Source organism: Argentina anserina, chromosome 3 (assembly GCF_933775445.1).
Source record: "Argentina anserina chromosome 3, drPotAnse1.1, whole genome shotgun sequence".
In the NCBI taxonomy this organism is placed as follows: Eukaryota; Viridiplantae; Streptophyta; class Magnoliopsida; order Rosales; family Rosaceae; genus Argentina; species Argentina anserina.
This window is the reverse complement of record NC_065874.1, coordinates 17,570,868-17,584,327: the sequence shown is the minus strand read 5'-3', so window position 1 is coordinate 17,584,327 and position 13,460 is coordinate 17,570,868. Positions and strand designations below refer to the sequence as shown.

The 13,460-nt window shown below is 39.1% G+C and overlaps 2 protein-coding genes across 2 annotated transcripts in view; one reads left to right on the top strand and one right to left on the bottom strand.

Moving 5' to 3' along the window:
- The window catches only part of LOC126788376 (DNA-directed RNA polymerase I subunit RPA12-like), a 265,399-nt gene that overhangs the window by 244,092 nt on the left and 7,847 nt on the right, over nt 1–13,460 (top strand). The gene's annotated exons all lie outside the window — the stretch shown is intronic.
- LOC126788371 (F-box protein At2g27310-like) lies at nt 682–1,967 on the bottom strand. The gene has a single exon (XM_050514357.1). It carries the CDS (start codon nt 1,885–1,887, stop codon nt 877–879), a length of 1,011 nt encoding a protein of 336 aa, XP_050370314.1. The 5' UTR covers nt 1,888–1,967; the 3' UTR covers nt 682–876.

The following is a 13,460-nucleotide window of genomic DNA, read 5'->3' as shown; positions in this document are numbered from 1 at the left end:
TTAGTCAAATAATGAAAATAAATTTGCTGACTATCATTCTTGTGTTTATCTTTATAAACTCATGACATATGTTAAATTGTTCAATTATTATCTAAATATGAGTTGAGAAAAGACACATCTCATGAGTTTAAAAGAGTGTGCAAACGAACGGTTGTCCGCAAATTTGCTTCCTCAAATAATGCATGCTTATATAATTCAACGTAATGCTTCAACAATTAATTTTCACATCTCAGATGCATTACATAATGATGATTTGCATACTAGCTGATCGGAAGCAAAGCTGTACAAAAATTACTTATCATCCCACGATGGAGAATTAATATAACAAAAACTATGTTACAACAAGTGCAAGTGCAACCTATCATAATTCTTGAGAAACCAGGAAATCAATGCCAAGTCCAATCGTATACTCTATACAGAGATGTTGCGATCGATATTCACATATTGTCTTTTAATTAGTTAACAAATCAAGTCGATCAGATCATTGATATCTTACTTGACGAAGTACATACTATATTTTTCTTTTTCCGATGAAGAGAAATGCATGAATCGTTAACTTTATTCTTCATAATGTGTAATAAAATTGATTTCTATTCTTAATTATATTCTTAATAATACCTGCATTTCGCTTGAAAGATGATGATCATCATAGAAAAAAGACGCAAAAATGGAACAGACAAATGGCTAAAATACAGCTTTCATTGATTTGGAGAACTTGTGACCAATCAAATGGTGTATAACTGTGTACACAGCTTCATATTCACATGTGTATAAAAAAATGAAATGAAACAATCGTAATTAGCTAGTATCGAATTCTGTACTCGATCCTTTTGTATGAACTACTCTGATGAAACTCTATTGGCTGTAACTCGATCTCTAACGAAACAAGACGAAGGACCAAAAAGCCATGAACAAAGTAACCCCGGTAGCAATGCAGATCATATCCAACGCCCTTTCTCTCCTCTGCGTCCTCTCCTTCCTCTCTCTCTTCATCTCCAGAAACTCCCCAAACTTCGCCTTCCCTTCACTTCCATCCTCCGTCTCCCTCTTCCTCTCCCCTCCCTTAATCGCCCCTTGCAGAATTATCAAACTCTCCTTCCCGTTCAGGTGGTTTCCTTCCATGGCTTCCATCTGCATGCTCACCTCCCTCACGTGAAGCTCCCCTCCGTCGCTCCCCTTGCACGTAACCACCATTCCGCACTGCACAAACTCCCCGCGACGATACCCCGGCATAATTGTTGCGAAATGGAGCTGTACCTCGCCGGTGAGCCAGTGCCGGGTGACCGACACTGGCTTCCGGCTGGAGAGATTTGCCGCGCGCTTTTGCGCTAGGTCGATCACGATCCAGCTCAATGTTAAGTTCTCTTCCAGGTGCTTAAGGGACTCGTTGGTGTCTCCGATGTGTCTTATAGGAGTTGGGACGGTTTCCTTGGGTTCAAGCAAGTCGATTCTGAAGGGTGAGCATAAGAACCACCCGGTCTCAGTCTCGGTCTCTTGAACCTTGGAGAAAACCAGCTCTCCCTTGTAGAATATATCCACGGCGGAGATCAGCTCCGACGACCGAGCCAAAAGGCTGGGATCACACGAGGACGAGTGATCAAGAAGCGGGAAGGAATCTGAGAAAAAAGAACGGTGGCCGGACGGGAACGTGGAAATGATACCTTCCACACGTTCATCGGAGACGGAAGGCCACGTGGCGTCACATATGTCCTTCCAGAGTGTCTGATCAGCCGAGAGTGCGTGCAGTTCCGATGAAGCACAAGAGGCGGCAGCGAGGGTGGGGCCGTCGAGACGAGTGAGGATGTGGGAGGTGATTATGTCGGAGTGGAGGGAGGAGATGGAAGCGTCGCTGCCCTGTTCGACTATCGGGGCTGTGAAAGAAGCCATTTGTATATCAACTATTGTAGAAGTATTTTTCTCGTTCCTCTTTGATCTCTAGCTCTGTGTTAATCTGAGAGGCAAGCTTGGAGTTTGAAGGAGTGATGACAAAGAGAGGGTTGGAGGGTTTGATATATAGTGGGGAGGGTGGTCTTTGGTGGAAGAGAGTCAACAACGGCTTCCAAGTTTAGTTTAATCTAAACTTGTTGGAGTGAAGGTGCAGGCAAATCTCCTCCGAACTTCGTTTTCGAATTTTATATTTTATTTGGAGGTTGGAACGCAAGCGTGTTTCATATCCTCTCCATTTTCAATCGTGTATTAATCAAATCCTTTAGCTATTTAAATAAATACCCCACACTTTTTATTTTGGTTTTTAATTTGGGGACTGAGACTGACTCTTTTTATTTTGTGTATGATATAGCTTAGATTGTTTGGTCCCTTTCAGTCGGGGGGCGAAGCCAAGTACGTACCTCTTCATTATCCAAAAAAAAAAAAACAAAGTACGTACCTCTTATTTTTAAAGTTCATGAGTGAATCAATTATTAGTTACCAAGTAGGAGTAGTTGTTATTGACTAGGTCAGCAACAAAACTAGCCACCAAACTCGATGATAATTATACTGATCTAGCTTTGTGTTTGGTTTTCCACGCAAAAAAGAATTGCTTTGTCTACATGAAAACAATCCTAATTTTGCGTGCATAATTAGCATGCCTGTGACAATTAGTATGGTAAACATTAAACCCTGTAATATAATTGTCTATGTTTTTCTTAACACATTCATACCTATGTGACAATCAGTGTGGTAAATAGTTCACCGATTAATTACTTTACCATACTTAATTAGTACGTAATATACCCGGCCAATATTGAAAAAAATTAGCTTTGTGAAAGCTAGATTGACTAGAACTTGAGCCCTAATCTAATGTAGACCGTTATCACAGATTGGATGACGCGAGTTGCCCAAGTCATAACGAACGGGTGGTTGGTCTAATTTGGTTGTCTGCACTTACTTGACTCTCGTGGATGGAATAGTCAAAGTGTGAGAAATCAATACTAGTTTGGCATACACTTATATATGCACTGTAGACTGTAGTTGCTTTATATGTTCTAAGATGATAGACTACTAATGACTAATGCATACATTAATAGACGGCAGTGACGCCTGGCTGACTCTCTTTGAAGCAGTATCAACAAGTTCAGCTTCATTTTGAAATATGGACTGTGCATAGGATAAGTATGGATGAGTTGATTTGCTTCCCATGTCTATCCGCCAATTCAGACTAGATTGTTTTGTTTTGTTTTTTAATTGAAATTAAAGACATGCAGTTTGTTTGTGTCCCAAGAAAGTAAAGTCATTATTCAAATGAGTGCTCTTTAATTTGTTTGTGGGATATCATAGTTAAGCAGGGGAAAGTGGGAAACTAAGGTGTTTTCGTACGTTGGTAAAGAAAGAAATCTTTGTATCCAAGTCAGAGTGGGGTGTTAGATTTGGATAGAATATAATCGAGTATGAGCTAGCTCGATCTGTGTACATAGTTTACTAGTGTACATTTACTATTCGGACGTCAGCTAATCTGTGTAATTCGAGGCGTACAATAAATCGATTTTATATCAAAAACCAATACAAGCATTTTATGAGATTGACGTCCGCCTAAGCACAGGCCAATTTACCTCATTAGCTGTCAAGAAGGGAAATTAGAAATGTGTCGGTTAGTATGTCTTAGCATATGATTCACCAAACATTCCCGGCTTAGGCCGGTGGTTTATCAAATCAATATTGTGAGGAGAAAGATACCAAAGAGCAGTTCGTATTAGGGACAAATTTGATTCAGTCGGCTTCCAAGTCATGATCACAGACTAATAATACAATGAGAAAGCAAGTCCGATGGAAATCCATAAATTTTTATTAGATTTGCCATAAAGGCAAGCACATATGAACATTTCAAAGACATATTTGGGTTTGATTTGGAGAAAAGCTTACTAATTAATTAGTACCTAGCTACCCGACCACAAAGATCACTATCTAATAACAAAAGACGGATCAAATTATATATCAAGACATGATTACAATTTTTTTTTCATGCATTACAGCGTAATGTTCCACGATCTAAGTATGTAACATTAGATGCATACTGACTAAATTGTGCTAACATATCTCCATCATTAAATTAAGTTGGTTCTATCTTAAACGCAGTGTGGTGCTTAACTGCTTATCTACATATGCACATAACTATGTTATAAATTACTATAAATATCTTAATCGAATGAAGCTAGCTTAACGACTACAAAGTCGATTGACATCGATATCTTTGAATATGGATGATCTATGAAATCTGCATATGAAACATGCAGACAACAGACTAATTGTGGGTTGCACAGCGACTTCTACATCTAACCGAGAAGATAAAGCATGCAAACCAGAGGCTAAGTCTGGGAAAGACATTCTCTATTGACCTGATTGTGGATCATAGAATATTAGCCAACTTATAAGTTTTATCTAAATCTATATATGTGCGTTGTTTGTGTCACGCATGTCATGTGTTTTTCAGTTTAGAATCGCGTTATTAATTTGCATTTTCCTTTGATGGGATGGTGAGATTTCTAGCAGACTTTGTAGATGGACATGAGAATTATCAACGTACATTTGATATGGATTGAGATCGAGCTTGTGGCGCCGGCTTGCTTTAATAGTACGTTCAAGCAGTAGCCTACCAATTTGGAAATTAAATTGCGATAATCATGATCGAAGTAACCGTGATTGTTTTTGCCTTCGAATTGATGAATTTGTTTCAATATCATCATGTAGTAGGAGCTTTCCTCTTCAATCAAAGTGCATGACATCGCATCATATGAATGAGCCTGTATGTGCCCTCATCCTAGACTTTTTCTTTGATAATTCTACGTCAAAGCCGCAATTTAGATTGCATTTCTTGACTACCATTTGTTAATTTTCTTTTGTATATATAAGAAAAATACTACAAAACAACTAATACACACTAATTTATTAGAGATTTTAGTTGCAAACCAAAGTTGATCTCCCACATATAGTAGCAGCATCTATGGAATTTTCGAGTTTGTTAATAAATCCAATTCCAACCTGACCTTTGAATAGATTTTTGAGTTACGTTGTCATTAACAACCATTCATCATAAATTTACCCGATTAAGGTTGAGTTAGAGGTGGCAAACGAGCCGGGTCTGGCCGGCCGACCCATTTTAAAATAGCCAAAACCGTGCTTATGCCGTACTCGGGCCGGCACATTTATTTATTATGCCGGGTTTGGGCCGGCTCATTTGGTTAAATATTAAGCCCGGCCACGGCCCAAGCTTATGTCGGGTCGACCCGACCCATTAGCATTATATGACACAATTAAAATACAAAAATATTATGCACTTAGAATATTTGTTTATATAACTATTTAGAATAGTAAAAAAAATAAATAAAATACTACAACATCTTTCATTTCTTATTTCTAAAACGTTACGTATGTCAAAACAATGACGTTTTTTTTCACTGTTTTGATAATATTTGTGAAATATTATAGTTGAAATAATTAAGAGATTTTAATTAAAAAAGTCTAATATTCATGTCTAATAATGATAATTGTTTAAATATTTATATAAATAATATAAAATTATGTATTTAACGGGCCGGCCCATGAATTTATCATGCCCAGACCATACCGGGTTAAAAACGAACTAAAGCCGTGCCGGACTCATGGATCAAAATATCTCAATCCGACCCGGTCCATTATAATAATGGACTCAGACCGGGCCGCTAATGAGCTCGGGCCGGCATTGGGCCAATTTTCCACCTATAGGTTTAGTTGAACAGTTTTGATATTGACCTTTTTTCGTTTTTGAGTTTAAGACAGTTTGTTTACTTATCGAATCAGGCTATTATGTTTACCTTCAATGTATTAATATATCATCATCTTCCCTGGATAAGTATATATTTTTTTCTACTTTTTGTCCGTTAATAACATTTTTATTTGATAGACCCAACTTGTGATTAACAAAGTGTAATATACTATCGAGCAAAGCAATAACAAAAAATAAATTGCTTAACATGCCCAGCACGTTTGTAACTAGATTCTTAACACTCCTGAGTCTCAGACTATGACTTTGTCTGGTTTTGGCTACAGTGTGAACTTTGCCTCAAATTCTCAAAGTATCCACATGTAGGACCATAGAAAGTCGCACTCACCACCAAACTCTGCTGGTACTAAACACTAAATAATCTTATGAGAAACTAAAAAGGTCAGAGAAACCCATTTCTTAAAAAGATAATGAATGGCGATTTCATACTTGGATTCAAAGGCAATGAAAAGGTTAGCAATCTCCAAAGTTGACCTGAAAGATTGAAAGAATCCTAACATGTTTAGTTAGTCCTCTCTGCAGGTATACATTAACTAATTAGTCAATCAAACTTGGAATCAGCACAACTAAGAAACAAGATATTGTCCTCAGCCTAACTGCTTTCCTGGAAAGTTAACCCACAATATCTTATTGCTTAATTAACAGCAAACAGTACATCAAACAAAACTTAAGAAATGTGGAACCCAAGTATAATTTAGTTTGCTACAGAATAACAGCCAAAACCAATTACTCATTGTAGCCTGCATGCCAATGGTTAAAACTTATCCCACATATCTATAGGGTTCTTGACATGGAGCAAATTATTATGTGTCAAAATTTTACATTACATCAGTCCCATGTTGATGGACCGCCAACTCCTATTTCATCTACTGGCAATAGTGGTAAAGTGGATCCTGTGCTCCGCTTCTTAGCTTTACTTGAAGTGATGGCATAGGGACTCCTCACCACCTTCTTTCCCTTTGATTGCTCCAAATCAGCAGCATCTTTAAGATTACTAAATTCTTCATTTACAGCCTGATGTCTCTTCTTCTTCTTGATGCTATCCCCTTCTTCATCCCCCTGGACCAAAACTTCCTGGTCCGAGACATTCTTGTTGGCTATCTCCCTATTCCCTTTCCTCTTCATATTCAATTCTCTAGCACTATCAAGTGTTCTAGCTGCTGGTGGATTCGAGTTGTAGAACGTTCTCTATTTGGAGCTAATGCGTAGGCGTGCCAGTACTTGCGTACGAGAATGAATGCGTTGATTTTGACTTGTGTTGTCTTGATTTCTAATGTCGGCGAATGTGATGAAGGTTGAGAACGTTCCTTCAATCAGTCCAACGTGAAGGTCGTCTGATATGTCTAAGTCTTCTTTCGCGTCTCGCTACGAGTTTCTATCGATACTTACTCGCTGGGATGCGAGTAAACATAGTTTTAATAAGTAAATTGGAGAATCTTACTAAGGACGTTAGGTCTTTAGCGGTGTGGATGTTGTTGCTAAGAACGTGAGGTCTTTAGCAGTTTGGAAGCTAATTCAATAGTTGCCTTAGAGAGGTCTTGAGAATAAGGTTTGCCCGAGGGGTTTTGTTTAGCAGATGTGCTGATTTGTATATTGAGAGTTATGTATTCTTATGTGCTCTTCACCGCTTTATACAGTGATTTGATTAAAATTTCAGCGATTTCTTCGTCTTAAAGGATTATAGATTTACTTCTATAGAGAGTTAGATTCTGATTATAACAAAGATTTTCACTTTCTTGCCGACTTTGACAGTTCATGATTACTTATGATTTCAACGAACAACTTCCCTATTTTCATAGGATTCTATAGGATTCCACAAATCCTGTTAAATAAAAATAATAAAAATATTTTAGACCACAAGTATCGGTCTTTGGACTAAATCGCTTAGAATTTAACCTTTTGTTAAATTGGACTCAAACATCAAGATTACTATCCTTAGTTTTACCAAACCCTTGATGTTTTGGGCCTTGTTTTTGTTCTTCTTCAGCAACTGCATAAACCCGTGCAAACCTTCTCATTCTTGGTGTATTTGTATATTGGTCTTTCATTGAAAACATGCAGGTTTGGTAACATCTTTTTAATCTACATATATATGGTTTTCATGAGAACGTGTAACTGTAGAACGAGAATCTGAAAACCAATAAGAGAATGCAGACACGTGTACAAATAAAATGTGATTTATTAAATATCAAGTGCGGGGTTACAATCTTTGTAAACTTCTCTGATTCTATCTCTGTATATGACTTGGCTCAAGGGTGACGTGCACTTGATCTTGAGAATTTGAGTTTGATTTAGATTTAGATTTGATGAAGAACGAGCAATTTGGCCGCTTGATGATTCTTCGTGGACTTGAGTTCGGATTTGGATTTGGATTTGATGAAGAACGAGCGATTTGGCCGCTTGATGATTCTTCGTGGACTTGAGGTTGGATTTGGATTTGATGAAGAACAAGCGATTTGGCCGCTTGATGATTCTTCGTGGACTTGTGTTTGGATTTAGATTTGATGAAGAACGAGCGATTTGGCCGCTTGATGGTTCTTCGTGGATTTGACAGACTTCGGGATTTGTCGAAAGTGATCTTACTCAAGTGATTTTTTCCCTTCTTCTCCTTAAGTCTAAAAATCTCCCTTCTCTTCATGTTGAAAGGAGTATTTATAGTGTCAATGTTTCTATTTTGTAAAATATTTTAATGACACTAAAATAATTAATTTCTTTAATTGTATAATTAACTCAATATATATTTTCCGATTAATTTAAAATTAGTTATTCTTATAACTAAATTAAACATAAAATAATTGACTTAATTATAACCGTTAAAAAATTTATTAATTTAATCAAATGTCCGATTACCATTTCGAATCGTCAATGACATTCAATTTTCTGATTTACATCGGAATCACGTAGCTTCGATTACGATCATCCGTTTATGTACTGACACGAGTTTTATTCGGATCCACACCAACTTTGTTGACTTTTGGCCACGTGTGCAATATTGTCGGGCTCTTGGTCGATTTAATCATTTAACGAAGATTATTTACTTCATTAAATTTCATGTGTCTACAAATGCCCCCACTTCAAGTCGTGATGCAGGTATGTCGTCATTCACGTACCGAAGACGTATCTTGAAGTATGCACTTTTGATTTGGAAAATTTATGGAGCTAGCTTCCAAGGCTCCGCCAATTTCGCAGTAATTCTTTTTATCTCCACTTTTACCATAGGATGTTTGACAACTTGTATTCCTCAGCATCATCAAGAAATTCTTCAAGTCTATTAGACATAAGATATTCATCAATTGCAGTTTTTTTTAATTTCTTTTCAGTAGTGGAATGATGAAGGCCAACCAATCTGATTAGTATTTTTTTTCATCGACAACACACTTTTTTTTTTCAAATGATTCTTTATCAGTAGTGGGCAATCATGACTGCCACTCAATCTAATTAACAGCTTGTAATACACTCATCGCACTTGCCTAGTTCACCAATAAGTAGGCCTCTTCAAATGTAGAGACAGAACACTATCCACCTCCAAATAAGGCCTAGAATCATCACCGCAGGAGGAAGAAGCACCGAGGTGGGAGTTGTCGACGTAGCCACCGAAGCCAAACGAGGCAGTAGAACCGGACGACAGCAGCGACGCCGCCAACCTGGAAGGACAGGGCTTGCTCCTAGCTCCTTCTCCTTTCTGCTTCCTCATTTTGTTCGAGAAAATCGAAACGAGAGTGACAGAGAAAAGAAGAAGATGAGAAGAAAAAGATGAAGACGAAGATGTCGTGAGAGAGAGAGAGAGAGGGAGAGAGAGAGAGAGAGAGAGGGAAAAAAAAGAAAAAGAAAAGAAAAAAAAGACACGGAATTGGAAGATGAGAAGAAAGAGGGAGAAAAAGAAAGGAAAAAGGAGAGAGAGAGAGAGAGACAGAACTGGGAGACAAAAAAAGAGAAAAAGAGGGAGAGAGAGAGGGAGGGAAAACGAAAGGGGGAGACAAAATGGAGAAAAAAAAATAGAGAGTCATGATTGCATCTTTAAAGTTTCGGCCCGGCTCCTCGGCTTGGCTCCTCATCTCGGTTCAGCTCATCAGCTTGGCTCGGTTTGAGGATTTGATATTTTTTTATTTGATATTTTTTTTTGGTCATGGACTGATTTTTGACTCCTTTTTTTTTTGCACATGGTTTGATTTTTTTTATTTTTTTTTTGACTGATTTTTTTTACCTTGTTTTTGTAGGATTTTGAAGACAAATTTGAGAGTCGCAGTCGATGTAGCCATCTCACTGCTTTCAAAACGCGTTGATTTTTGGCAGATTTGAAGAACGTAAACGACCTAATCGCTTGACTGCTCTCATTTCATAGACTTGACAGTAGTCAACAAAAGCGTGTAAGGCTTTACGTATCACATTCACCATGGCGGCTTTCAAGAGTTTGAAGAACGTAAACGACCTAATCGCTTGACTGCTCTCACTTCATAGACTTGACAGCAGTCAACAAAAGCGTGTTAGGCTTTACGCATCACATTCACCATGGCGGCTTTCAAGAGTTTGAAGAACGTAAACGACCTAATCGCTTGACTGCTCTCACTTCATAGACTTGACAGCAGTCAACAAAAGCGTGTTAGGCTTTACGCATCACATTCACCATGGCGGCTTTCAAGAGTTTGAAGAACGTAAACGACCTAATCGCTTGACTGCTCTCACTTCATAGACTTGACGGCAGTCAACAAAAGCGTGTTAGGCTTTACGCATCACATTCACCAAGGCGGCTTTCAAGAGTTTGAAGAACGTAAACGACCTAATCGTTTGACTGCTCTCATTTCATAGACTTGACAGCAGTCAACAAAAAGCGTGTTAGGCTTTACGCATCACATTCACCATGGCGGCTTTCAAGAGTTTGAAGAACGTAAACGACCTAATCACTTGACTGCTCTCACTTCATAGACTTGACGGCAATCAACAAAATCGTGTTAGGCTTTACGCATCACATTCACCATGGCGGCTTTCAAGAGTTTGAAGAACGTAAACGACCTAATCGCTTGACCGCTCTCACTTCATAGACTTGACGGCAGTCAACAAAAGCGTGTTAGCCTTTACGCATCACATTCACCATGGCGGCTTTCAAGAGTTTGAAGAACGTAAACGACCTAATCGCTTGACTGATCTCACTTCATAGACTTGACGGTAGTCAACAAAAGCGTGTTAGGCTTTACGCATCACATTCACCATGGCGGCTTTCAAGATTTTGAAGAACGTAAACGACCTAATCGCTTGACTGCTCTCACTTCATAGACTTGACGACAGTCAACAAAAGCGTGTTAGGCTTTACACATCACATTCACCATGGCCGCTTTCAAGAGTTTCAAGGACGGAATGATCACTATCCTTGACGATGTCGAAGATGAGCAACATGATGGTGCCACCTTAATCGTATATCCCTCTTTTACCAGGCCATTTGCTTTTAAAGCTTTATTCTATGGCAGTTAAATTCCTGTCTTGCAATGGACTTACGCTGTGAATCGTCAAGTAGCCAGATACCAAATGCCCAGGTAAGGCGACAAGGTGCTAAGTTCAGACGTTTGTAGAGCTTCGCTTGATCACGACAACCCAAGAAATTCGGAAAAATACTTTTGATCGACGTCAGTCTATGCTTGATTCCCTTGAGAACTTGAAGGAACAACAATAGATTCTAGAGCAGACGTTGGACTTGCTAGATGCAAACTTTTTTTTTCTTCACGATGTAAGACTTGTTGATTTAGAACAGAAAAAGTGCCAAATCCGAGAGATTTCAGAACTAACTGCAATAAAGATTGAGGAGACAAAGAAGTTACGAGCCAGTTTTGAAGAACGTCGGATCAGCTTCAAGGGTTTGATCTGGATGTGACAGCTGACTTAAATGATCAGGATTTGCTCATCTCTTCTCTCTTTTTTTTCAATCAAACCCTTTTTTTTTATGTGACTGAACTTAAGATTGTTATTCTCAAGATGCCTACGTATCTTTCCAAAGAAGGAATCAAGTCATCATGTAGTTCAAGGGTTTTTTTTATGGTGTTGTCTTGTGCAGTTTAGGCTCGTGCAGACTTGGAGCTTTTTTTTGTTTTTGTTTTGTGTCTTGTGCAGTTTAGGCTCGTGCAGACTTGGAGCATTTTTTTTTGTTTTTTTTTTGTGTCTTGTGCAGTTTAGGCTCGTGCAGACTTGGAGCATTTTTTTTGTCTTCAAACATGGTACTTCTTCAATAACTTACCGTTGATGGGACTGATCCTCAAACCGTCTTCCGCCACAATTTTATAAGCTCCATTGGTGTAAACTTCTCTGACGACGTAGGGACCATCCCACTTTGACTTGAATTTGGAGCCCGACTTGTGCGTCATAATGATGGGTCTTCGAACAGCAAGGACTAAATCATTAACTTGAAATGACCGTGCTCGAACACTTTTGTTGAAGACGTGTGACATCCGAGCTTGGTAGCATTCCAGGTGTTGTTGTGCATCAAGCCTCTTCTTGTCCAAAGTTTCTAACTCTTGCAGGCGCAACTTGACATTTTCTTCATTTGTGAGACCTTCTTGCAAAGCGATTCTTAATGACGGGATTTCTTTCTCTAATGGTAATTCGACACCATAGACGAGAGAATAAGGTGTAGCATTTGTGGCTGTCCGATACGTCGTTCTGTAAGCCCAGAGAGCTTCGCCCAATTTCTCATCCCAATCCCTCTGCTTCTCGCTGATAGTTTTCTTCAAAATGTTACATAGCGTTTTATTGAATGCTTCTGCCAATCCATTTGCCGGAGCGTTATACATCAAAGAGAAGTGAAGCCTGAAGTTAAATTTCTTGCTCAAATTTCATGCTGCGGTATTCGAGAAGTACTTGGCGTTGTCTGTAATGATGCATCGCGGTATACCATAGCATTGTATAATTCTTCCAGTAATGAAGTCCACAACATTTTCTCCCGGCGTTACTGCAAGTCTCCACAAAGTGGGCGATGTGTTGCTTTGGGTTCCCTTTAGCTTCAAATTGTTGAAATTTGGTGGCTGATACCCCAGCGTCATCCTTAAGCTGTCGATCCTCTTCGTCTAGGGTTTAGAGTAAGTAAGGGAGTCACGAGAAGGACCTCCATATTGAGCCTGAATTGAGTTGGTGATGATGTCCTGCAATTGCTGGAGTGATAAGGAACCAAGCGCGTCGCCATCGTTCTTGGACGTTTCTCCCTTTTCATTTACTTTGCTCCTGCCAGGCGACCCTTTGGTGGAGTTCTCATCATTGTGATCTTCCAACTTGCTATAGAGCTCAGCGATTTGCACATCCTTTTCTTCAACCGTTCGGGTGAGCTTTTCAACCATCTCCAACAGATTGGAGAGTTGCTCCTCGACTGTGGATGCCCCCGTCACCAAGACTTGCGTATTGTCAGAAGAGGATTCATGTGTCATAGAATGAAAGTTATCGCCATCTTCTTTGGGACTTCCATGGTATGATGCCGTGCTTGATTCGTCATCAGAGAAAACGTCTTCCAGGATAGGGCCATCACCATGAACGGATAGAGGAGATTGCTCCTTTGGATCATTCTCCTTTGACACTTGCTTCCTCCCACTTTGAGAGGCATGATTTATTGCTCCCAAGATCTCCAAGGTTATGACTGGTTGACGAGTCTTACTAGCAAGTGCCATAAACGTCGTGGATTGAGCTCTAGCCACGCTCCGGGTGACAAGGGCAATTAGTTCACTCTTTGATT

What these genes read in the sequence shown, in the direction of transcription:
- LOC126788371 (XM_050514357.1), bottom strand. Translation starts at nt 1,887, where the DNA reads ATGGCTTCTTTCACAGCCCCGATAGTCGAACAGGGCAGCGACGCTTCC.